This window comes from Apiospora hydei (genome assembly GCF_038363865.1).
Source record: "Apiospora hydei strain CBS 114990 chromosome Unknown utg000005l_segment0_segment0, whole genome shotgun sequence".
In the NCBI taxonomy this organism is placed as follows: Eukaryota; Fungi; Ascomycota; class Sordariomycetes; order Amphisphaeriales; family Apiosporaceae; genus Apiospora; species Apiospora hydei.
In genome coordinates this window covers 3,607,904-3,632,191 of record NW_027117364.1, presented here as the reverse complement: position 1 = coordinate 3,632,191, position 24,288 = coordinate 3,607,904, and the positions used below count along the sequence as shown (strand labels likewise).

Genomic DNA, 24,288 nt, shown 5'->3' with positions numbered 1-24,288 from the left:
GGGGGAGACTGGAAACTACCGGCCGGCGGCTCAATTGGGCGGAAATCAATCAGAGTTACAGTTACAGTCTAGGGACATGCAGCCGCTCGGAGACGCTTAAACGTTTCCACGCTGTACGTGTCGTGTCGATCACCCATCTCTCTCTCTCTCTCACTCGCCTAAGTATTGAGGGCTGGCTTGCATGAAAGGTGGTTGAACATTGTCCTCCTAGTCATTTGTTGTTTATCTTACATTGTATACCTAAGCTATACCCATCTACTGCCTCGTGTATTTGAGTAGAGGTACACCTGCGAAAGACAACTGATTAACTCTAGGTCTTTAGCTGCTGGACCCAATCACATCCCAGGCAATTGAGTGGCGTAGCAAACCGTTGAGATGGCGGCGCTCGGTGAGTCGCTTCTACTCTTATCTCCGAGACGTCTCAACTCTATTCCCCCAGCACCTGTCGCAAGAAAGAATGCCGGCTAACCAATTGATGATATAGCAGTGGCATCTGCGGCCGCCACTACCGCTGCTCTGTCCTACTTGGATGCGAAATACCACATCCGTCAAGACTGGAAGATCATCAGCGGCAAGAAGAAGGCCGGCAAGCTGCTCGAGCAAGCCAGTACGTAATCTGTTTTGTTTGCCTTATTCCCTTTCCCTGGCCCGGAGCCTCGTTCTTCTTATCTAACCATTCCACGCAGTCAAGGACAAGCGTGTGTCACAATGGTACTTCTTCGAGAAGCACGCGCAGGCCAAGCCCAATGAAGAGTGCATCTGGTGGCGCCCGGGCAGCTACACCTGGGCCGAGGCCTACCACCGGTCCTGCCAGTTCGCGCAGTACTTTTTGAGCCAGGGAGTGAAGCCTGGCGACCTCGTGGCCTTGTTCATGGCCAACAGCCCGGACTTCGTCTTCGCCTGGCTGGGCCTCTTCGCCATCGGCGCCGCGCCCGCCATGATCAACCACAACCTCAGCAAAGCCGCGCTGCTGCACTGTCTCGGCATCGCTGAGACGCCGCTTATCGTCGCCGACGGCCGGCCGGAGCTGCTTGAGCGCATAGATGAGGTCCAGGAGGAGCTGGTTGCCAAGGGCGTCAAGGTTGTCAAGCTGACTGAGGCGAGGGCTGAGATCAGTGCGTTGAAGGGCGAGAGGCCGGGGAATGAGCTGAGAGACAACGTGGGTCCTACGTCGCCATTCGGACTCTTTTACACAAGGTATGACCTCCGCCGCGCACCTTGTGATCTCCAAGCATGCGATAAGATGGTGAGCTAACGACGTGCAGTGGAACGACCGGTATGCCCAAGGCCTGCATTATTCCGGGCACGGCTGGATTCTTCCATGGTGTCAGCGTAGGTCTCGATTGCGCCTTTTCTGAGTGACGGACTCTGACCTGAACTATAGAAAGAATGTGGAATCTCGTATGTCCAGGGAGAAAACCAGAGGTACTACGATTGCATGGTAAGATGACCTACGCACGAACTCATTGCTTGTCTGCTAACCTGATATGGACAGCCACTTTACCATGGAACCGGCGCGATCAGTGGCATGACCCAAATATTGGTAAGAAAAAGACCCAACCCCTTGAGTGATTCGTCGTGCTAACATCAGGTTCAAGACGGGCGTGACGTTATGTCTCGCTCCCAAGTTCAGCGCTTCGCGGTTCTGGGATGATATCAGGGACTCGAAGGCTACGTGGTTCGTCTACGTCGGAGAAACTGTGCGCTACTTGCTAGCCGCCCCTCCATCGCCAAGGGATAAAGACCACAACGTGCACTCCATTTACGGCAACGGCCTGCGGCCCGACGTCTGGAAGCCGTTCCGCGATCGGTTCGGCATCGAGAAGATCTTCGAGTTCTTCAACAGCACCGAGGGCATGCTCGCCCTCGACAACCCTGCCCGCGGCGACTACAGGGCGCACTCGGTCGGCCACCACGGCCTGCTTCTGCGGAACCGGTTCCACAACACCTACATCCCCGTGGCTATCGACCCCGACACGGGCGATATCGTGAGGAACCCCAAGACGGGCTTCGCAACCAGGGTCCCGTACGAAGCCGGCGGTGAGATCCTCGTGGCGCAACCGAGCCCTTACGCGCCGCCGTTCGTTGGCTATCACGGGAACAAGGAGGCCTCCGAGAAGAAGTTTGTCCGCGATGTCTTTAAGAAAGGGGACAGGTACTACCGGACCGGCGATGCGCTGAGACGAGACGGCGACGGAAGGTGGTTCTTCATGGACAGGTGAGCGGATCTTACATAGGCTGGCGTGGCATAACCTGTTCAAAAACTGACTCTGTGTAGGCTCGGCGACACGTTCCGATGGAAGGGCGAGAACGTCTCTACGGCCGAGGTGTCGGAAGTGCTCGGCAGGCACCCCGGTGTACTGGAGGCTACCGTATACGGTGTCGGTTTGCCTGGCCATGACGGTAAAGCGGGCATGGCTGCCATCTACATCGACCCGTCAGCGAAGTCGTTTGACTACGACGGACTACTCAAGTAAGACGCATCACGAAGTAATGCCCCCGTATCCAGTGAGCTGACAAGAAGTTCTAGGCACGCACGGACACACCTCCCGAAGTACGCCGTACCCATCTTCGTGCGACGGATCAAGGAGCGTTCGGCCACCCACAACAACAAGCAGAACAAGGTGCCCCTCAAGAACGAAGGCATCAACCCGTCCAAGGTCAACGGCGACCCGCTGTTCTGGATCAGCGAGAACGGGAAGGGCAATTCGTATGCGCCTTTCACGGAGAAGGAATTGGAGGAGCTGAACGCGGGCAAGGCGAAGTTGTAGGATCTCTGTTTTATCGGAACGAGCGGACATGGTGGGGAGAATTTGGAATTAGACTACATTATCCCCGGTATATTGAAGCAGATATAGAGGAGCGACTTTTGACATATCACTTGAAGATTGATAAGATGAATATAACGCGATTCATTTCATCAAGTCGAAACCCACGGACCTATGCAATCGACATCTTCATACCGCCGTTCGCGCACACCACGCTCCCCGTCGTCCACCCCGCCTCCTCGGAGCACAGCATATCGATCGTCCCCGCGATCTCGCTCGTGAACCCCGGCCGTCTCCCGCCCATCTTCTCCCGGACCAGGCTATCGAACCGCTGCAGCTCGGCGTCCTTGTCCTGGGTACCGTCGCCCATCAACTCCTTCACCTCCGCCGCCGTCTCCGCACTCCCGCCCGTGTAAGCCTGCAGCGGCGCCGCGTCGCAGTACGCCTGATTGATCCGCCAGAACTTCTCCCCGGCCTCGGCATACATGTCCCCCAAGCCGGGCCCGGATTGACCGCATTCACCGTCGCCCGCCCCGCCAGCTCGCGGCTCCAGCAGCGCGTCATGGCCTCGAGCGCGGCCTTGGTGCCCGCGTACACGCTCTGGCCCTCGTAGCCGATGGAGCTCGACACGCTCGAGACGTTGACGACGCGGCCCTTTGTCTTGACGAACGAGCCCGACTCGGGCGACGTGGGCCGCGGGAAGTACGGCGCCAGGGCCTGCGTCAGCAGCAACGGCGCGAGCACGTTGACGTTGTACACGCGCGCGAACTCGGCCTCGGCGATGGGGCCCTTGTCCGCGTCGTTGAGGAACTGGTTCGACGAGACGCCGGCGTTGTTGATGAGGATATCGACCTGCAGCTCCCCGTCTCTCCGCAGCGAGGCGTGGAAGCCCCGGGCGGCCGCGACGATCTTCTCGCACGCCGCGCCGGCCTGCGAAAGGTCCGCCTGGACCTGCGCGCAGCTCACCCGGTGCTGGTCGTAGAGCTCAGCGCACAGCGCCTGGACGAGGTCCTTGGACGAGTCCGAGGTGAAGACGAGCAGGAGGTTGCACCCCTTGGCGGCCAGACGCTTGGCGACGGCGGCTCCGATCCCTGTGGGCGTGTGAGCGTGTGTATTGAGATTTTGGCGGATTGGTGCTAATATAAGTTGGCTGGGCGGTTTCGCCCGGTAAACTAGTAAAAGGACTCACCTCTAGAGCCGCCGGTCACGATCCCCAGCTTTCCATCATACGGACGGGGCGACATCGTATAAGTCCAAGAAGCGAGGGTATTGCAGTGACTGAGAATGTACTAGAAGGTCTTGGAGATTCACTACAGAAAGGGTGTTGCTGTGTCGTCTTCGAGCAGAGTGAGAATGAGGGACTGGACGCTTTTAAGCTCTTGCCGGTCGACATGCACGTGAACTCCGGAGCCGTCGTGGCACGGGAGGGGCATATGAGGGGAAGAGGGGCAATGTCCTATATATTGATCCATTAGCGGGCCAACCCCATTCTTTCCCAGGCCCCATTCAGGTCCACAGCTTGGTCCGAAGAAGAAAAAGGGGCGACTCAACACCCATGGGCTCCCAGTAGGATACCTCAATAGCCAATCGTATAAGCACCCGAAGTCGTATAGAAGGGAAAGACTATGAACGAAGACTTAATAGAATCGCAGAGAGTTCGCATTTTCGGCAATGATCTAGGATACCATCGACATTTTCCTTCAGTGAATACCTACATGTCCATCTCAGGTCATCGCTTCAAGGCCTATACACAAGGCCAAATATGTTTTGCTTCCCCTTTTTATACACCTGCCACTTCGTACAAAACCCCGCCTACACATCTGTACAACACAAAACGTACCTATGATGCTGTTTCGGCTGGGACCCTCCTCAGCTGGGGGCGGAGCGTCTAGCCCATTCCCCAGTATGTCCGAAAGGCCTAAGAAACTCACACGTTAGAGCAGGTTTGCTTATTGGAGAATAACACTCACTTGTGAGGCTGGTCCGAGGATCGTCGTGGCTTGTCGACAAGAGTCAAAAGCTTCTTCGCCGACCTGGAGACTCGTACGTTTGCGTTTAAAACACTCGGGGTTCCGGATCGCTTCACGCTGCTTGTATCAGCTCTGTCTCCTTCGGCCTAGTGCACACGATTAGCAACTCTATGGTATCGATACGCATTTTCGAGTAAACAAACCTGATCCTGAGAATCGGTCGGCGTAGGATCACGGCCCTGTGCCATTTGATTATAAGACAGGCGTGGAAGTCGACGTAGGTTGTGTCGGGGCTTTCCTGGCTCGGAAGCGCTTCCCTCCAGTTCTCCTTCAGTGATGTCGCTGGGACCAGAGCCGTTGTCGGAATCCCAGCCATGGTAACCAAGAGATGGACTTCGTTCCAAGTCGAAGGTCACCGTCTTGGAGACCCGACGGGGTGAGCCTGGCCGAGGTGGCGTAGACCTGGCGTCGGGCAGCTTGTCCTTGGGAGTGCCTGTTGATCATGTCAGCTGAATGACCTCAAACCAATGGGGCCAAGTGGACGTACACTCTGGAATTTCGGTGCCATTAGATCTGGCGGCAATTGCCTCCTCCGTAGCATCCTCGACTGGATTAGGCATTAGTATGGTAGTGTGGAGTAGTATTTACGATAGCAAGTTCGTACCTTGGTAGGCGAATTCCTTGAAGATGTGCTCTTCAGACTGCGGCTGTTTCAGGTGCTTTGAGTTGAAATGGTTGAAAGCTCGCTTGTACTTGAAGGGCGCCGTATCTGAAATCCGAAGACTGCACTCCGGCTCCAGGCAGCGAATAACAAAGAAGCCGTCCCGACCTGCGTGACGGAAGACACATTCTATGGCGTCTAAGTCCTGCATCCGCAGTCTACGGGGTATCTCTGAATTCGCGGTGGGTGCGGGCTCCTTGCCATGAAGGTGAGCATCGTCTCGGACGGGATTGCCGTTGAACGAGATGATTACTTACATGGTCCGAGGAAGTCTTGGCTTTCTTTGTCTCGTGCTCAGGGTCCTCTGACGATTCGTGTGGGCGTTTCTCTCGATGGACTACAAGAGCCTGTTGACTGGGGCTTGCTTTCACTCCGCAGGCTTCGGGATCCTCGCGCTTGTCAGCTGCCTGCGTTCCGGACTGCGTATCGCTCTTCGAGTCGTCCCCTGACGTGGCCTTGGGGCCATTACCATGGTCAGAGACAGCATCACTGCCTGCCGAGTCCGGCTGTGGAGACTTGGCAGTCTCGGCAGGCCCAGAATCAGGCGGAGAGGCGGCTGGGGTGAGCGGGCGGGACTCCAAGTGCAAAGTGGAGACGGTAGGGATGAGGGAAAGGAGAGGGGGTGACGAGGTGGCAGCAATGTCGGAAAGTGTCGTATTGACGACGGCCGGATCGACCTGCAGGGAGCTCAGAGTGGCGCGCAGGCCTTCGAGCAGGTTGCTCTTGCTCTCTTGGAACTTGGTGCGCTTCTGGTCGACGTGGTCCAGAAGGGCACGAAGCTGGTTGAGATCTCCATCTAGTTCTTGGTTGACCTCGTCAGCAAGCGCTGTTACCTTTTCTCTGATTAGGCGAATGGAGAATTCGGATGCGGCACCATTGAGGTCGAACGCAGGCGCCATGATGATCTGAGACGGGGGCACAGCACAGTATGCCTACATGTATATATCAATAGGACGGAAGGAAATAGGTTCTGCCTTTATCCATTGATAAAAGCATAATTGTTCCAGCTCGTGGTCAACCACTTGAAGCAAGTAGTAGCTCGCTCAGGTCGACAAACGGGCGGGGATGCTGATGTGTTCGATTGTGGTGCGTGCGTGTGAATCAATGTGCTGGTTTGTGTCTGTGTCTGTGTGTGTGTCAAATCGACGGTAGGCTGCGGCTGCTGTTAAAGTTTGGGTCGTTGCTGCAGCTTCCCAGAATGGGAATGGGGAGCAGCATTTAACGCGCAGTGGAATCCAGCAGACGTGGACCCTCCTGGTACGTTGAATACATTGAATACAACCTTGAACTCCTCTGCGCCGACTCACACCAGATCAAGATGCGCTGAACCGGGCTTCCAAATGGTTACCCCATTTGTGGGCAGTTTCCAGGGATTGATTCTCATTGGGCGATTTTGTACATCAAGTGTTCCGTTACTTATGCACGTCCATCCTGCTCGTGGATGTCGGACTTCTCGTTTGTACATACCTATGTATCTTCAAGACATCAGGTGAAAAGTCACATGCCCAGCAAGTCGGCCTGTGAGCATTCCATGAGAACTGCTGCCATTTTGATGTATATGTCATTGCCAATATTAACAGCCCCCTATTTTGGTATAGGGGTGAAGGAAAGGCGCCTGGTTATTGTGTGCTCTATAAATAGCCAATGCTTATAGGGATATGGCATATCAATAGATGCGTCTTTAACAGAATGGGCAGAATGAACCGTAGTAACCAATTCCATGTATATCATAGATAAGCCATACGTTATAAAGGGGGCTGAACAAGTCTTCAAGGGTCATGGAGATAGCCATGTCATGCAAGTATCATTTCATTCGTACTCGAGCCATGATAACAAAATAGCCACTGTGTCCTATTCCAAGGTCGAGAAAGAAGATAGGATCTATTCTAGGCATATGAAATCCCATTTTGCAAAGCATTTCTCGGGTAATAAGAATGGTATTGGTGAAGTATGTTTGTTTATGTTTTAGAAGATGATACACTGTAACAACACTTTGTGATCGTTTACTCTAAGAAGGTTGGTATACCAAAGCTAAATGATGGATATTCTATCCAAAAGAGTCATTTGCCAGGATGTATATTGGCCCCTTATGCATTCAGCTGCAACATGTTAAAGGGGACCCAGAAGATGAAGTGCACACCTGACGCATTCTGATCTGAATATCATGACCAGCCACAGTAGGAGACATATAACCAAGCAACCTACGTACAGGAACAGATGGTTTGTTTAGTGTCTTGTAAATTCAATTGTGTCACTTGTAATATTATGTCAAGTCATCAGCTTTACAAGAGAGATGTAAGGGTATCGCATAGTTATTTTGAACCTCATCTAGATCACTCAAATTAATAAATCGTCTGCAGCCAAACCAGCATGGCAAGCAAACCTCTCTATCTCGTATGAACCTTCCGATACCTCACCACCTCATTCCCCTCCTCATCCTCAATCCTCTCCGCCACGACCTTGTACCCGCCAACCGCCGGCCAAATCTTCGTCCAGCAGACCCAGTAAACGCCACCGAGCAGTAGCACGCCGACACCGACCACGGGGAACACGTAGTACGGGTACCCGTCGGCGTTCCAGTCGCCCTCGGGCGGGATGAAGGGCACGAGCGCGAGGAAGACGTTGGATAGCAGGAACAGCACCGCGATGGGCAGGTACGTATGCCAGGGGGAGGTCCACTGCTCTGACTTCTTGTAGTGCAGGTAGATGAGACCCCCGGCCACGAATCCGTTGATCCACGCGCCCGGGTACGTGTACAGCTGGACGATGAAGTTGTAGGCCGGACCCGGCGGGGGTGCGACCAGGACGATGACGGTGACGAGCCAGTGCAGGAACAACTGAAAAGGGGCAAATACGGTCAGTATACATGAATATTATCAAAGTCCAGACCCAGACAGCCGGATGTTGTTGTGTGTTCTTGGTTGATCGAGCAAAAGGGGTTAAAGACAAGCCAGGCAAGACCTACAGAAGCAGCGGGCGAACCAAACGGCTTAACCGAAGCCCAGAAACGGCTCCAAGGCAACAGACCCTCCTTACCAAACTCCTGGTTCAGACGAGCGTGCGCGAAGCTAACAGCGAGAACGTTGCCCATGTTGCTGAGCGCCACGAAGACGGGTAAACTGCGAGCGGCAGCGCTGTCGCCAAACATATTGCGGAAGAAGATGCCAGCGACAATCACCTCGGAGGTAGCCATCTCCTCCTTGGAGATGGCGGCGAAGTAAGCGACATTGGCGAGGACGTAGAGGATAGTAACGCCGCCGATGGCGATGGGCGCCGCCACGACGAGCGTCTTGCGCGGGTGCTTCAGCTCGCCAATCACGTAGTTGGCGTTCTCCCAGCCCTTGTAGCTGTAGATGACATTGAGCAGCGCGGTCGAGTAGGTGTAGGCGCCGCCGCCGCCCCAGCCGTTGCCCGTCTCGATGCGGAACGCGTTGTCGAAGTTGTGCGGGTCGGGCACGCGGCGGCGTCCGGCCAGGGCCGCGAAGCCGGAGAAAACGATGACTAGCAGGACGACGACCTTGAAGACGCCCAGGACGTTGACGAAGCGCAGGCCCCAGCGGGGAAGCACGGAGTGCAGCACCGTCGCGAAGGTCACGCAGGCGACGCCGATGCCGCGGCCGATCCAGCTGTCTTCCTCGTGGCCGGCGGCCAGCAGGATGTAGCGACCGAAGGCCAGGGAGTTGCCGGACGAGAAGCCCAGGAGGATCATCTGCGAGGCGAGGACACAGGTCGCTAGATACCGCGGGTGACGGTACACGCGCTCCAGGTAGTTCTTCTCGCCTCCTGAGCGCGGGATGGCGAGGCCGAACTCGAGGAATACGCTCAGGCCACAGAAGGTCAAGACGCCGCCTGTACGGTAAAGCCAGTGTTAGTCGGTTCCGAATATTTCTTACTTCATGTCGGAAACCATGTGCCACATATATGCATACCTATAACCCATAGCATGATAGCGACACCAACAGAGCCGGTGGCAGCAAAGACGCTAGACGGGGTGGAGAAGACTATATCACATGCTGTTAGCGGGGGTGGAACTGCGCGGTATAAGTCCAGATGAGATCAGATAAGACTTACTACCCGTGCCGATCATCTTATTCAAGATGAGGAAAACAGCACCCGTAACCCCGATCTTCCTCGAGTCGGCGATGGCAATCTTCTGCACTCTCTGTTCTCCGGTCTCACCAAAGGAGCCGTCCTCGTCCACCACCGTGTGGTGGGGCCCATGGCCCGTATCGGCGTCGTGCTTGATGCCTTTGGACGACATGACTTGACTACGCTTCTGATGCCAGTCCAGCACCGTCAACACATGAACCAATGTACGATATCGTGTGGTAGAGAGACGTCCACGGAAGAGCAACCAGGGGACCCGTCGGTATTTATTTGTCTCTGTCGGCTGCATGCTTTTCGCATGCATCTTTTTTCAACGGAACGTTCCACGCATGCGCATGGGTTGGTCGCATCGCAATGTGGGGCTGCTCTTGCGCCATCGCCCTTGTTGCCCGAGCTGTGCGCCGTGAGATGGGGAGCCAAGGAAAAGATGCTGACAGCTGATGGCTGGATTTCAGAGACATCAGACCAATTGACGCTGTGCGCATATATATATCTCTTGTGCGTGCGGGTAGGCCTTGGCGCGGCATCAGTGCATAGAGTGTGCATTGTCGTATCCGGAAAGTGGTGCTGGGTACTACTGCCAGCAAATTGTCTGGATTGACTTTTGACATTCTTCTCGTTAGATTCATGAATGTACCTACTTAGGTAGACGTATTTGATGTGAAGTGATCGCCCCCTGAACAAGGTTAGCAGTTTCTACAGGCAGGCTCAGCCAAGATTTGGGGGAGGACCACCCCTTAGCCAATAAGCAGCCAGTCCACAGCCCTGTGCCGTCTAACGTGCTTGATCACGTCAATTGCATCTTACATTTTTGTGACCAATTTTTTTCTCGATCCGTAACATAACGTTGGCTGTTGGACGAGGCTCTGCGCGTCGAGACTCTCAGCTTGCCAGGAGGTCGTACGACTTAAGTCGCGAGACAAACTGAAGACCCTTTCTCGACTGTTAGGAATCAAACAACCATCCGTCGTACCCAGGCCAAATCTAACAGCAGACAAGGCACATACAATCCTCTGCGCTCCAGAAATCCCACAAGGATGCCAGCATCGCATCTTTTCATGATGCCCGATCTATTCAACGTGATCAAGTGATGAGGTATGTATTAACAAAAAACCTGTATGGGTATCCAGTAAAACAAGCTATGAAATGTATTCGCCCTTCTATCATTGAATCAGCTCTGTGCCGAAAACGCTTTCTTCTGCGAACCCATTACTCTAGACCTTCACTGCCAGCTTCAGTCCGGCCTGCTGGATCCGGAGGCCTATGAAAATGACACCACCGGCCAGACTACAGACACCTCCATAGATCCAGAGGCTCCTCCAATCGGGATTCTCGCCCATCCCCAGGATACCGCCGCCGCCGGGGCCGCCGGCAAGGGTACCAAGACCGGAAAGAGCGAAGCCCAAGCCCATTCTGCTGCCAATCTTGCTCTTGTCCTTGGTCAAAGCTATGAAGAGCACCGGGGGAGCGCGATGAAGACACCCGAGAAGAACCCAAAGGCAAGCGCAACTACGATGACCCCGCCGACGGTGTGGACTTTGAGCATAACGAGATTGAGGATACCGCAGACGAAGGCGCCCGGGATGACGAGGTTTAGGGGTCCCGTTTTGTCCGACAAGGCGTTAGGCAGGGTCCGTCCGAACATGGAGGCGGCGTTCAATATGGCGACCAAGTAGAACGAGAGCGACGAATCGGTGATGCCCTGTTGCGCGCTGAAGTACGAAAGATAGAAGAGCATGACGTATAGGCCGATAAACCCAAGCATCGAGCCAAATATGTAGATGAGGAAGGGTATGTCCGTGAAGATGGTGGTGTCGAATCTGGCACGTGCCCCTGGGGGCTTGACGCGTATCTTCATGAAGAAGATGGGGATCATCATGGTAGCAAGCGCGATGAAGCCCAGAACTCGGACACTCCATCCGAAGCCAATCTGGTTGACGAGTCGGTAGAAAGCGATGGGGTATATGATACCACCAAAGGAACTACCAGAAGCTGCGAGTCCCATAGCGAGACCCAGTCTCGTGTTGAAATAGCCAGGGAGCACAGAAATAGCCGGAACGAACATGGCACCGGCACCTAGACCGATACACTATAAGATCATAGACAATCAGTAAACCTCCCTTGGAGCCAAGAAAGGGAGTCTAATCAAGGCGTGACTCACAAAACCCTGAGCCAGAAGAGCCTGCCAGTAAGTATGGACAAGAGACAGCATCATGTGGCCGAAGACGACCCCGAAACCACCGAGGGTAAGCAGTGTCTTGATATAGCCTTTATCGTAGAATGGCCCGGCGATCAGACCGCCCAACAGCACCAAGTAGGCCTGGATAGACCCGATCCACGAGATATTGGAGGAGGACGTGGTAAACAGCTGCCCGGATTCATAGTATGTTTGATAGACACCGAATGTGTTCAAGATGCCCCATGAGTTGAAGAAGATCATAAATGCGCCCAGCACTTGGAGCCAGGCTGTGATGCCGCCATTAGGCGCCGGCGGTGGGCCAGCCTGAGGCTGAGCCGGGGCCGGCGGTGCGGATTCGATATCCGGATTGGTTTGCTGGCCGTTCTCGAGTGTCGTCTGGGACGCATCGGGTGCGGCAGCCTTCTTCTCGCCTCCTGACATTTCGTTCGATTCAGTCGTCATCTTTCCCACGAGATGCGGCAGGGTGAGATGCGACTGCCCAGAGCTTTGGTGGTTGACAAGAGTTGGTTGAACTCACCAGGAGACGCAAGGTGTGGTAGGATTGCGGCACGCCCAGGGTCTTTATTTGCCCCGGTAGGGTGCGCTGGTTGCGTAAAACGCAGATCGGTAAGAGGATGCGATGACTCGGGGCGTAAGCAAGCAGTCGGTTTTCGGATAATAGTCGCGAAAGCGCGAGGCGGCTTGCTTCGTTCGTGCCGACCGCTACCCAAGCTCCTAGACTTCATCCGAGGGCATATTGGTGTGTCGGATCAACGACCGGAGGTAGTGATAGTCTAGTCGGAGATAACATAGTGGATGATGGATGCACACTTAGGACTTTTCGTGCATTCTTTGGCCTGTCTCGTTGCCATAGATAGTACATATTTTCTGTCCATGTCATTATTATCACCTTAGGCGATATCCAGCCGACGTACAGTTGCATCGAGTCATATGATAGACTCTCGGGCCCAACACCTTGGTTATGAACCAACATAGGCTGCGGGGTCTGTCGATCACTTTGAAGCACTCGCCGTGCCGTGCCGTGCCGTGCCTGCCATACATCTTGCATTTTCAACAATGGCCATATCGGTCCGAAGATGCCGTCAATAATATTCACTATATGACAGGCTGCGAATTGCTTGCTAACTGTAAACAGTTTCAGTTTTCATGGTGTGTAGCAGAGCAGAGGTAGTACCATCTCCAGCCCCGACAGAGGGTCCGGCATTCGTCAGGGGGGGTCAAGCACCTTTCTCGCTTATTAGTTGAGCCAAATCTCCGGGTAACCGTTTCGTTAGAGCATGCGCGTCCTCCAGCGCTCGGCTTTATAACGCGTTTTCCGAAGTCATCTCCGCGAGCGACAACCCTCATTGCGGATAGGCGGCCGAGGGTGCAATGTGATCAAAGGCTTGACTAGCACTCTTCGTTCCTATATGTTTCGATATATACCATATTTCATCGGTACTTAATATATCATACAGATGTGCCGTTGTGTTCGTCGACCGGGTATTCGCAGAATTGAGAAGTAAGTGTTGAGCAGCATCCAATTCGTGCAACTTACCACAAGCCAGCGCCAGGCGGGGCATAGGTGCGCCTTGCCGCTCCGAGGCGCCAGCCTCCCTGACATGGGCGTGCATGCATATGTGTATCAGTGCTAACGATGCCGTGGGGCACGTGAAGAGAGTGCCGATGTCTTACAAATCCAGCCTTGAAGCAAGTCGATTGCAAGCTGGAGGTTAGGCGGGCGGGGTAGCGAGGGACCGTCACCGCCCAAAGCAGCTTGCATCATGGTGCCAGTCTACAAATACAAACATGCCCTGCTTGTTGCAACGTCGGGTATTGCATATTGGAGTGACCCGGAAAAGTGTTGCACTTCAATTTCGGGTACGTCCAGTGCGCTACGACAAACCGCAACCTCTGGCAACATCAGGCCGCATGCCCACCCAAGAGGATTTCATACTGCCAGACGTGTATTCGTGGAGTCGCTCTATGCTCCCCAGGCGCAAGATGTACATAAGTCAGTGGATCAGCTGGGGTTGACAGCGGGTTCCTCCCCAGAAATCCATTTCAGTGAGCTGCGGGGAGAAAACCGTCCACTAAAAAGAATAGCGGGGTTTTGGTGTAAGCGACTCCTGACTTAACCTCTCTATCTTCAAGTGCTCGCACGATGTCTCACGCAGCGATACGGGTTCAATATGATACTGTCTCGGGAATACAACTCATCTAGGTTCTATCCAGCTTTGACGGTCTACCTTCTGGTGCAACATGCTGTTCTGTGTATGTATGTTGCCTCTATTACCAGCAATGCCAAAAGCCGGGTGCCACGAAATTTCGTCCAGCAAACAACCCATCCGTAGGTATCGAATTCGGGTCATTCCCAAAACCCAATCACATATGCATGTGAGTGGTTATTCTTTAGTCGTGATCCACAATCGAATCACCATCAAGATTCTTCCGGTCCTCCTCACCACCACGATCTCTCTTCCTCTTGAGCACCCGGCCCCGCTTGAGCGCCCTCTCCTCCTCCTGGATAAGCTGCGCGCTCTTCCCGCCAAACTCCTGACAGACGCGCTCCAGGTACAGCTCCTGGACCGTCGGCAGGGGCTCGCCGTATCCGTGCGGGTGGTCGGCCGGATCGACTTTGCGGTTGTGGCACGTGGCCGCGAGGGCCGCGAGGGCGTTGTAGTCGTAGCTGCCGTAGATGTAGATCTTGCTGTCGCCCACCTGGCTCTCGTGTGCCTCGCGGATGGCGCGGAGGCGCGGGACGATGACGTACTTCCAATGCTTCTCGAGATCCTCCATGTCGAAGCCCCAGTGGGCCTCCTGCATTCCATCGAGGACCTCGGGCCAGTTGGTCACCTCGTCGAGCTCCGGCTTCTTCTTCTTCTTCAGCTTGATTGTCTCGACGCTGCTCATGTCGGTGTCGCTGTCATTATCCTCATCCGTGGTTTCCTCATAATCGGATTCACTCTCCTCATCCGGGGGCGTGACCACGACGTCGCCGAAGAAAAGGGCAAAGATGATCAAGTCGCACTCGGCGTAGTAGCACCACTCGCGGTTCGTCATGTAGCGGATGTTGTTGTGCCATCCGTCCATGTCCACAACATCATGGTCCACTACTTGGAAGATGGGGCCGCCGACCATGTAATACTTGCCGTCGGCCGCCACGGAGCGCGCGCGCATATACCTAAATGACATTGTGGCATTATACGGAACTGGAGTTCTTGACGTTAGCGTCCAGTTATGCGTTGTTGCTTTCCTTTGGGAAAGGCAATAAAGTGAAGTTACCCTATGACGAGTACTGAGAAAATTTGATAAGGTCACTCACAAGGAGGCAGCTGGATGTTACGTGTCTGGTTGTCCGGAAATCATTCCACCACGGGGACTGTCTTGTTGTTTGGTGGGATGAAATCAACAACTTGCTGCTTTTTTTTGTTGTCGAGGTGGTGCAGAATTCGAATAACAGGAATGGGCCGCAGGTGTGAGGTACCAAAGGTTGGAAGAGGCGGGTCAATCAGCCAGTCCTTTGACGCATCGGCGATGCAGCGTTGGTCCCCATACGTACAATCAGGATGGATTGCCCCTACACGAGGTTGGACATCTTATCAAAACCCTCTATTTGCACCAGTAGCTAGTAGATCCCAATACAGCCATGTATTCTTCTCCTTTAGTCAAACTGCCCTCTTACTTTATTTTTCGAAGCCAATTTATGATTTGCCGTTCTCATCGTCCTTCTTGACCCCGTCGGTCTTCATTTGCCCAGGCGTGTCTTTCTTTTCGGGCTGAGGAATCCGTTTCTCTTCGACACCACCATCCACATCTTCTTGGCCTGGCCGTTCCTGGGGCCTTTCTCCTTCTTGGGTGGCCTTCATTTTCTTGTTGCTCAAGTCCCAGCCTCCCCGCCAGCCGAGCCATCTATTTTCGTGCGGCCCACGGACGACGGTGATGACCAGCGAGATTCCCACGAGCCCGATGCTGAGCGCGCCGCTATGTACCCAGCCGCCCTCGGCGTACAGCCGGTTGCCCACTGCGGTGCCAAACAGCTGCCCGCAAAATGTGAAGACCATATACACCGAGTTGACGGCATTCTGGGCCTTCGGGTCGACCGAGGCGATGGCCATGCGGTTGGCAACGACGACGGTGGTCATGCCTAAATCCCCCAAGAAGGCCCACACCACGGGGCCCGCGAGGGAAAAGGTGCCTACGAAGGTGCCCACGACGACGGCGGGGATGATGGCAACGAAATTGGCGAGGAGTAGCGTGCCCGTGGGGTGGATGCGCGACGTCACGAACCGCGAGACGACAGGGTTCAGAAACACAGGCGCGATGCCGATCAAGGCGAACAGGGCCACGGCCAGCGTCGAGAGATGGAAGGGCCCTACAAGCTGGAAGGTGAGCGTCGTCCAGAAGGACGTGAACATGCCCATGGTCATGAAGGCGATCAGGCTTGATTGTGTCAGCACAGGGTGGCGGAGCGGCATCTTTACGATGGTGAGCAAGGTGTGCGTGTACGAGCCGTCCGGTTGTAGGACCGGGTAATCGGGCATCATGACGAAGAGCAACACGAGAATCAGCGCCTGCAACCCAAACGACAGCCAATAGACGTTGCGCCAGGATGAATACTGAGTGATGATTCCCGAGAGCAGGCGCGCGATTAAGATCCCGAACACAATGCCGGACATGACTATAGAGGTCATGGTGGCGCGATGCCGCGGCGGCGCGTACTGGACGGCAATTGGGAACATGAGCTGTGGAGTAACCGTGAGCATACCGACCACGAAGGATAGCCCCCAGGAAAACGGAGAAGGATCCAGTCAGGGTTAAGCCGAGCCACTGGATGCGTTTTATGTCAGCAATATGAAAATAATGTCGAAACAGGTGGTGAAAAGGACTCACGAATAGGGCGGTTACAAAAACGAGACCAAGGATCATGGGCCGGCGATGAACAATGTCACCCAAAGGAATGATGAATAGTAGTCCCCAGCATACCCAGCTTGCATTATGGTAGGTACGAGCGAGGCGCGCTCATCCGAAACACCAAACTCGTCTGCGAGGACGTCCAAGATGGGATGCGTGTAGTAGAGGTTTCCCACACTGAAAGCCGCAACCTGGAATCATAGAGGTTCGATCATGAGTCCCTGCCTTGAAGAAATGGCTGTTGACAACTTACGCATCCATATATAATATTCTGGCTCCAGGTCAGGTCATGGTGGGCTTGGGGATCCCATCGCAGCCATGGGGGCGTTGCCAGAGAGCGCATAGTGGCAATGGGGCCTACCCTCGCCGTGGTCGCTTCGCATTGGCTTCATTCCCCGCCATTATGCTGTAGGGGTCAAGGCCATATACTCATGTATAGAAGATCTGAAGTTTCAGTAAGCATCGCGGCCCCTGCTAGTGGGCGAACGGAGGTATGTTCTAATCCGTCGTCTTGGGGGTTGCTCTCTTAAAGCCGATGGCACTAGCGCATTCCCCGCGTCGGTCGTCATCGATCGGTTATTATCCGTACCTGCCGCGACTCGATATACCGGGGCAAGGATTAGTCCGACAAAGCATTGATTTGTAAGTCAGACCCCTTGCTTGGTCTAGGGACTTGAGGGACTTGCGAACACATACATACATCGAAACCAAACAACTCGGTGCAGCACTTCGTGGAATGACCGTTGGCTAAGCATCCCTGGAGGTCCTGGCCGTGTCGATATGGTCAGGTCGTTTCTTCACTGCCACCACGACCGATGCCATCCCATATACGGCCCGGGACAAGGATCCTTTGGGATTCCCGTCTGAATTGTTCCATATTCCCCTGTCCGATGCGTCGAGGCGTTGCACAAGCGGGCGGGCTTGTGCTGGCACCAGAATCGCCAGGGTTGTCAATGTTGGAAGTTAACCAGCCCTCTTTCCGCCCATCTGCAGAACTGATATTCATGCATCTGACCCGTGCGCAATTCCCCGCGTGCTCCCCGACTAGATCGTCGGAATTGGTGCCGTTGATACTAGGCGGCGGCTCGGTGACACCTCCTGTGCGTGACTCTTCGGTGAATATGGCTAGTTCGGCATCGAAATCGAGTACCGGCGCAGCTGTCGTTTCCGGACCACCGCTTGCGGTACTTTCATCTTCCTGAAGAAATACAGTGGTTCTTTCCGATACTCCGACGCTATTCCTTTTCCTGAGGTTGCTACAGCGCTGGTAGATAGTTCGAGGCCGGTTATGCGATGCTCTACGTGCAGTCGCCCTCTCGAAAATCAAGTTGATTGACGGGAGACAGAGACATATCATTCCTATTGTTATCTCAATGGTGCTGCCATGAAAGGAGGGTGAGTTAGTTCTGTGCAATTGCCTCGGATGGCCGGCACTCACCCGCAGAGGTTCATGACCACGAAGTCCCTGGTCACGTCCGTTGACCATTGGAAGATATAGATCCTGTATTCGCGAAAGCAGGCTACCGCCACAGCGATTCCACCTGCCCCCAGCATTGCAGTCACTTTCATCTTCTTCCGTAGCGGCATATTTAGTTTCCATGTCAGTGGTATGGGTATTACCAGTATGATGAAGTCAGTAACGAATGCGAGAGCGGTATCAGTGAGGAAAACTTTTGGTTGGTCAAGACAGCGCCCAGGTATGGCAGGGTTCCAATAACGGGCAATAGGCCAGCAGATAAAGATCTTGACGAACTGCACGGGTGTATAGGCGATCAGGAGAAACCATAAGTAAAGGCGAATACATGTTGCGGTACGCCTGTAGATAGAGAATAGCCGTGCAGTCATCAACAACAAGGAAGCTTTGGTGAAGAAAGCAGCCGGTATCCAGAGAATAGAGCTAGCATACAGCCACTATTACAGTCAGTCCAAAACGGTTAGTACCTCCAATGGACATGAGCTGATCTGGACTGACCTTGAGTACCGCCTGGTAGTCTTCACGCGTCAACTCCCAGGCGTGATGCCCTTCTCCACAGTATCCCACTGTGAATGGAGAGACCCTGTCAGCTTCTGGTACAGTCAACGGGTGCGAAGTCGACATAGCTTACTGATATAGCACGTAGCGATATAGAAGTTTACCAGTAACTTCAGGCTCAAGTCAGCAGAAGTTGGAAGCAGAAATCACGCGAGTGTCAGTTGAGCGTCGCACCAATGCTATTGAGGTAGTCCCTATGGCCACAGAGGTTAGTTTATAACGAGGATCTAGTCTCGTCGCGAAGGTGGCTTACAGTCTTCAACGGTTGTGGGTGTCCTAAAAGTATACTTGGAATAACAGCGTAGAAGATAGAAGACTAGAACGATGAAATTGCATGTTACGAGGCCGGCAATGTTTACTGTCCAGAGGCCGTCGGCCGGATGAGTAAAGTTTGGTGTAACTCCTGCTGGTGGCGGTACGGCACCTATTGATTTCGGCGTCAGTGTTCGTGGCCGCGCTTTCATAACTGCGAAGCCAGTCCAAGCAGCGCATGAGAAGCACGAAGGGTTGCTCACCAATCTTCGGTCCCTCCCGAGTTGATGTGCCGCTCATTTCGCGGGTTTGTCATATCGGGGATGTCCGGCCAAGGCAGTGAAGCATCCTGAGATGAGAGCTCACATTCCCTGAAGTTTCCAAGTGTAAGGAGCTGAGGAGACTCCAGGCCCCGTCGATCAGTATCATTTCCATGACGAAAAAGGCCGGTGGCCTTGAGCCGGCCCTTTGGTTGAAAGGGTGTCCAAACTCAAATGCCGAGCCTCTCACCATGGCCTGTTTTATGACATTCATACCTTTCGCAATGAGAGCATCTTGAGTCGTGACACGAATGATGAGATGAATTGGGAAATTTGGCGGTAATAAACAAGTTTGGCAGAGTTTGGGGTGGCGAGCTCATTGGTGGCTTCTGGCCAACTGGACAGAGAGTTTCCCGCTACCAACGACTTGCCCAAAGCAGGTTTCACCGCGAACTCCATTAAGACCCCGGATTTGGCGATTCAAACTCCTTCCGCACTCCAACCGTCCGGCCATCGTAAGGCCCAAATAACCTTCGCTAGACTCTCAGACCTCCATTAAAGCCCTTGGAACTCCGGCGGCACTGCATGTACCACGGCGGGTTGCTCTACAGTGATCTATATGGCTGCGTTCTTGCTGATCATCGCCATATGTCTTATTGAATATCATTTCCTTGTCATGTCAAAGGTGTCTACCGCCAGACGAGCAGGTCGTGGGCGGTCGGTCTCACCAGGCTCCTATTGTAGGAACGCCCATCGACGCTGGGTTTTCTCATTGGCGTGCCTAACACACTGGCAAAATATCTAGACCTATGCTACCGGACGGTCGTGTATGCATCACTAGTGTCTTGGCGATCCGGACAGGAGAGCGTTTCAGACTACATCACCACGTGGCTGGTCACGGGGATGCCTACCGAGATCATTGAAGAGCGGCACCACTCGGAGGGCACAGTATGTGGTTAGGTAAGCTTCCATAAGATACATGTACTTACTCTAAGTTGAGTTTGCAAATCACTTATGTAGGCATGTTATATCGGATAGACATCGGACTTTGATGATAAATGCTATTGTTACATCTGCGTGCTACATTGACTTGTTTGGTGGTTTCTCATATTCCATGAGAATATTGCTCAGTAACAAATCCTACCACTGTTTTCCCAGTGTTCCTATGGGGTACACATCCGAGAAGTCCTCTCTCCCAATCCTGTTATAAGGCACGAATACAAGTGGCCTCCCTCCTTACGCCTCGCGATGCCGCGTGCCAAATACAATTGTGCCTATAATACAAACTGCCGCTTCATCGGTGTAATCCCACCAATAGAGAATTTTCCCTCAACCGTCCAGTTCCATGGAATTCGGTTCCTTCAAGGTCATCTCTTGGCCAGCAGCGTTGCGCAGGGCATCATCAAAGCGTTCCTGGAGGGGGCGTTTTTGCGGTCTATATGTTAGCTTCAAGCAGTTTCACAGCGGAAATTAATTCGGTATGCTTACTTTCTCCGTTACGAGGACATGGGCTTCGGTGAGCAGGTAGTTCTCGCGTTCCTGGGCGGCCATGGACCAGTTTTGTTGATGCTCTGCGAGGAATGCTGCGATCTCCTTGACGGTGAGACTGTATTCATCGGTGTGTGTTTTGTCTCCATGCTCGTCAATGGCGGACATCTTATGTGCGTGGATGAGCTGGTACAACAGCTCCATGAAAGATCCGAGTCTCAGGTTTTTGGCCCATTTGATCTCCTTTCTGATGGCAACGGCAAAGGTGTAGAAGCCACCTCCGGCCAAGCCACTCTTCAAGTGCTTGCTAACGCTGGGAGTTCGGGCAATCTTGATCATGTTGGCGAGTACACGATCCACGACGCGCTTGCCCTTGTTCAAGTCCTTGAAGATCTTGCTCGAGCCGGCTTTCTTGGACCAAGCGCGGTAGATCTCGAAATCGAAGCGAGGAGATCGTAGGATGGACCGGCCAGCACGGTATCGCATACCGCGCTTAGGCAGAAGATCGCGGAGAGGGAGCTTGCGATAACCCATATTTGTGAGTTCTGTGGTGTACAAGAGATGGAAGTGTTGGTGTTGGGATAGGTGTGATGTGATGTTCAGGAGGAAGGTTGATTTGCAAAGAAGATTGGGGGAAAATCAACGTTTTAATGAGATTTAATGGTTTAACTGACAAGTAATCAGTTCGTACCAGTGGGCCTAAAGTGAAAGGATGGGTGTTGAGCAAGAGCAAGGGCCGCATCTTAGTTCAAGCTGCCGCGTTGAGGTTCAGGCATCCATCAGCCGAACAGCAGGGTAGCTGTTCCATGCCGAAGTGGCGGGAACCAATAGACTACTAGTACACCAAGCAAAGTCGTCGCCGAGGAGGGGTGACAAATCCATGAGCACAAGGTGTCTGCCAGGAAAGTCTCCTTCAGGAGTTGGCGTTGACCTACTAAAGATAAACATTTGAATATGCTCGGAATAAGATCATAGACATACATGATATCGGTAAGAAGCATTTTTATTCCTGATCCTACGATGTGAATGTGGTTTCGTAGGTTGTACAGGCAGGAGCTGTTTGGTTTGTGGTGCTTTCCACAAGCAGTGTGGTGAGGTCGGCGATAACCTCGGCCAACTCAACGTATGTTAACAACCCGGACCTCGACTGTACATAAGCTTCTGTCCTTCCTGAGAGACCAAACCAGAATGCCATACAAAAACTAGAGTATTTAATGCCTTCTGATATATACGAGCCAGATCACTATACGATTCTTGAGATGTAATTATGGTCTTGACTGGACGTCCAGTACTTACAACCCAACGTCGTTTCGCCGTGAGGTAGGCGGACTCAAATCATGGGGGAAACCCCCACTATGGAGTACCAATAATACAAGGCAGGTAAGAAAGACAACTGGCCTGCCAGATAAGAGTCGCTTTTCCATCTTGACGTCCTTGATAAACCGACACATTGCTTATAAAAAGCAACAGGTGTACTCTGTAACTCGAGCCTGGAAGCAAACGAGACTTGATAAACGACACAAAATCTCAAAATAAAGGATTTGATTGCGTCATGAGATTTGAATATCTTAGCTCCTGCAAACTAAGCCGTATTTATGTGTAGTTCCCTGACAGACAGGCTGGGAGTGTCCACTACGCGACAGCCAGCTAACATCAATTGACAATACAAAGAAACGAACACTTGGCTACCTATCAAATAATTATTTAGTGTTTTTATTATATTCATACCAAGGCACGAGACACGCTCCTGGGCCTTGTATAGTCCCCGCCATAACCGCTACCCCCTAACCCCTATTCTTCATCTTCATTACAGTATCCGTCCCATGCCACCCACAAAACGCGCTGGTTTCCCATCCGAAGCCCATCCAGTCACTCTCCGAATAAAACCTTGTCATTGACTCCCAGGCTTGGGTTTGGGTTTGGGCTGGGCCGCCCCCAGCGCGCCCATGTTGAGAGGCGCGGGCTCGACAGCCTCGACACCGCACCGGACCTCGACGCTGCGGATGATGCCGCCAACAGTGCGCAGTTCGGGCATGAAGACGACGAGGTTCTCGAACTCCTTGCAGTCCCAGTCGGCGAACACGCGGGCCTCGCAGCCGTCCTCCTTCTCGGCCATGAAGGTGCCGCAGTTGGCCGGCAGCCGGGGAATGTTGTAGCACTGCGGCGCCGTGTTGGAGACGGGCCGCGATATCGGGATCCGCATCATGGGCGAGCCGCGGCACTGCTTGGGGCCTGGCGATCCGGCGTACAGGAGTGCCGCGATGGGGATGGGGGCCTTCTTGGGAGGCTTGGGCTTCGCGCCCGGATCCGGCTGGCCCGTGGGCACGACGTCGGAGCCCGGGATGAATGTGGCGTTGGCTGATGCGGCTTTGAGGCTGCTGGCGTTGGAGGGGGGTAGGACCGATTCGATCATGGCGTTGTTGTCCTTTTGCGTGTCCTCTACGTTGACGGCGCCGTGGACCATGATCGGAGAGGTGGTCTGGGCAACGCGTTGCCGCTGCGCACAGGCTGGCGTGTTGTAGAGGGCGCCGAGCGCCGTGACAAAGATTGTCGCCGTATTGGGACGCATATTGATCGGATGGTGAGATGTGTGATGCCAATTGAAGCTGTCCGATGTGCAACAGACAGTTTAGAAACTTTGGATTACTTAATTAATAAACCTAACGATCGTGGGGGATCTCGTAACTTGGGATCTGGGGACTTTTATGTGTCGTCTCATGATACACGCCAAGCTTTTCAGCGTTGCGATCTTGGCGTTTCATGATGTCGGCGCACGGTATCGACACCGTTTCCACTGCGCCACCAATTAGGCTACCTGTAGAAGATGTTTCATTTCAACAATCCGGCTGCAAATCCATCATATCGGCAGGAGTTACCAGTTGGCAACGGTACCCTATGAGCAGTAGGAGCGTGTATTGAACGACACCATCTTCGCGGTGTGCAATCGCCCTTGTCGCGCATGGTCTGCCTGGAGGCTTCAGGGACGGACTTTTGTGCTTGGCTGTGAGCGTCTTCATGAATATCCCTGGTTGATCTTTTCAGAAAAGGCTCCGCCGTTAACGTTGGCGACCAGTACAGTCAGTCCTCCTGATCTGGTTGTGTTCTTCTCGGACTGGACTCCCAGTACATGGTAGGGAAATAGGACGTAGGTAACCTCAAGGCCGAGCCCTCATTCAATAGGCCCATCTTCGAAGCTTGATATGGTCGCCCATAATACACAATTTTCGTAATATCCACCAAGCGCATCATCACCAACTTGGCCTGGTATATTTCATGAATATAAGTAATCAACCCTGGATTGTATTCCCCAAGTGAATAACATAATGATTGAAGCCGGTCTCGGGAAGGCACCGCCTATCGCAGGTTGCTGGACTGGGGCGTGCCAACGGATAGCTGTGAAACTAGCCTCAAGAAAAGGGCGCTATCTCAACCTAAGTTCTAGTACCCCTTATTGATGCAACCGTTATGGCATCAAGGATATAGTCGCATACATATCCTGATTTGCAAAAACCAAATACTTGATCTGTAAAAGAGGAAAGGGAGGGCCGTCGGGAAAGAGCAAACCTCCGATCTCATCGCCCCACGTCGCCTCCAAGC

At 53.5% G+C, this 24,288-nt stretch overlaps 10 protein-coding genes across 10 annotated transcripts; 1 reads left to right on the top strand and 9 right to left on the bottom strand.

The window, feature by feature from the left end:
- Window positions 1-375: 375 nt before the first annotated feature.
- On the top strand, window positions 376-2,771 carry PG997_006600 (AMP-binding enzyme; the record flags this gene model as incomplete). Its single annotated transcript, XM_066810915.1, has 9 exons — window positions 376-388; window positions 485-607; window positions 687-1,197; window positions 1,266-1,332; window positions 1,385-1,441; window positions 1,496-1,543; window positions 1,599-2,218; window positions 2,279-2,473; window positions 2,531-2,771. 9 exons carry the CDS (start codon window positions 376-378, stop codon window positions 2,769-2,771), a joined length of 1,875 nt encoding a protein of 624 aa, XP_066669838.1.
- A 169-nt stretch (window positions 2,772-2,940) lies between these two features.
- On the bottom strand, window positions 2,941-4,012 carry PG997_006599 (3-oxoacyl- reductase; the record flags this gene model as incomplete). Its single annotated transcript, XM_066810914.1, has 3 exons — window positions 2,941-3,243; window positions 3,291-3,859; window positions 3,958-4,012. 3 exons carry the CDS (start codon window positions 4,010-4,012, stop codon window positions 2,941-2,943), a joined length of 927 nt encoding a protein of 308 aa, XP_066669837.1.
- Window positions 4,013-5,238: 1,226 nt separating this feature from the next.
- Window positions 5,239-6,358, bottom strand: PG997_006598 (uncharacterized protein; the record flags this gene model as incomplete). Its single annotated transcript, XM_066810913.1, has 3 exons — window positions 5,239-5,345; window positions 5,403-5,711; window positions 5,815-6,358. 3 exons carry the CDS (start codon window positions 6,356-6,358, stop codon window positions 5,239-5,241), a joined length of 960 nt encoding a protein of 319 aa, XP_066669836.1.
- Window positions 6,359-7,846: 1,488 nt separating this feature from the next.
- PG997_006597 (uncharacterized protein) lies at window positions 7,847-9,720 on the bottom strand (the record flags this gene model as incomplete). Its single annotated transcript, XM_066810912.1, has 4 exons — window positions 7,847-8,296; window positions 8,425-9,308; window positions 9,389-9,460; window positions 9,531-9,720. The coding sequence occupies 4 exons, from the start codon at window positions 9,718-9,720 to the stop codon at window positions 7,847-7,849; spliced, it is 1,596 nt and encodes a 531-aa protein (XP_066669835.1).
- A 1,060-nt stretch (window positions 9,721-10,780) lies between these two features.
- On the bottom strand, window positions 10,781-12,207 carry PG997_006596 (major facilitator superfamily domain-containing protein; the record flags this gene model as incomplete). Its single annotated transcript, XM_066810911.1, has 3 exons — window positions 10,781-10,996; window positions 11,047-11,655; window positions 11,728-12,207. The coding sequence occupies 3 exons, from the start codon at window positions 12,205-12,207 to the stop codon at window positions 10,781-10,783; spliced, it is 1,305 nt and encodes a 434-aa protein (XP_066669834.1).
- A 1,950-nt stretch (window positions 12,208-14,157) lies between these two features.
- On the bottom strand, window positions 14,158-14,940 carry PG997_006595 (uncharacterized protein; the record flags this gene model as incomplete). Its single annotated transcript, XM_066810910.1, has 1 exon — window positions 14,158-14,940. One exon carries the CDS (start codon window positions 14,938-14,940, stop codon window positions 14,158-14,160), a length of 783 nt encoding a protein of 260 aa, XP_066669833.1.
- Window positions 14,941-15,449: 509 nt separating this feature from the next.
- On the bottom strand, window positions 15,450-16,511 carry PG997_006594 (MFS general substrate transporter; the record flags this gene model as incomplete). The annotated part of the gene is made up of 1 exon (XM_066810909.1): window positions 15,450-16,511. The coding sequence occupies one exon, from the start codon at window positions 16,509-16,511 to the stop codon at window positions 15,450-15,452; it is 1,062 nt and encodes a 353-aa protein (XP_066669832.1).
- Window positions 16,512-17,443: 932 nt separating this feature from the next.
- On the bottom strand, window positions 17,444-18,697 carry PG997_006593 (uncharacterized protein; the record flags this gene model as incomplete). The annotated part of the gene is made up of 3 exons (XM_066810908.1): window positions 17,444-18,038; window positions 18,098-18,570; window positions 18,632-18,697. Coding segments are annotated over 3 exons (1,134 nt in total), but the record flags the coding sequence as incomplete, so codon positions are not given.
- A 1,976-nt stretch (window positions 18,698-20,673) lies between these two features.
- On the bottom strand, window positions 20,674-21,225 carry PG997_006592 (uncharacterized protein; the record flags this gene model as incomplete). The annotated part of the gene is made up of 1 exon (XM_066810907.1): window positions 20,674-21,225. One exon carries the CDS (start codon window positions 21,223-21,225, stop codon window positions 20,674-20,676), a length of 552 nt encoding a protein of 183 aa, XP_066669830.1.
- Window positions 21,226-22,582: 1,357 nt separating this feature from the next.
- PG997_006591 (uncharacterized protein) lies at window positions 22,583-23,260 on the bottom strand (the record flags this gene model as incomplete). The annotated part of the gene is made up of 1 exon (XM_066810906.1): window positions 22,583-23,260. The coding sequence occupies one exon, from the start codon at window positions 23,258-23,260 to the stop codon at window positions 22,583-22,585; it is 678 nt and encodes a 225-aa protein (XP_066669829.1).
- Window positions 23,261-24,288: the final 1,028 nt, after the last annotated feature.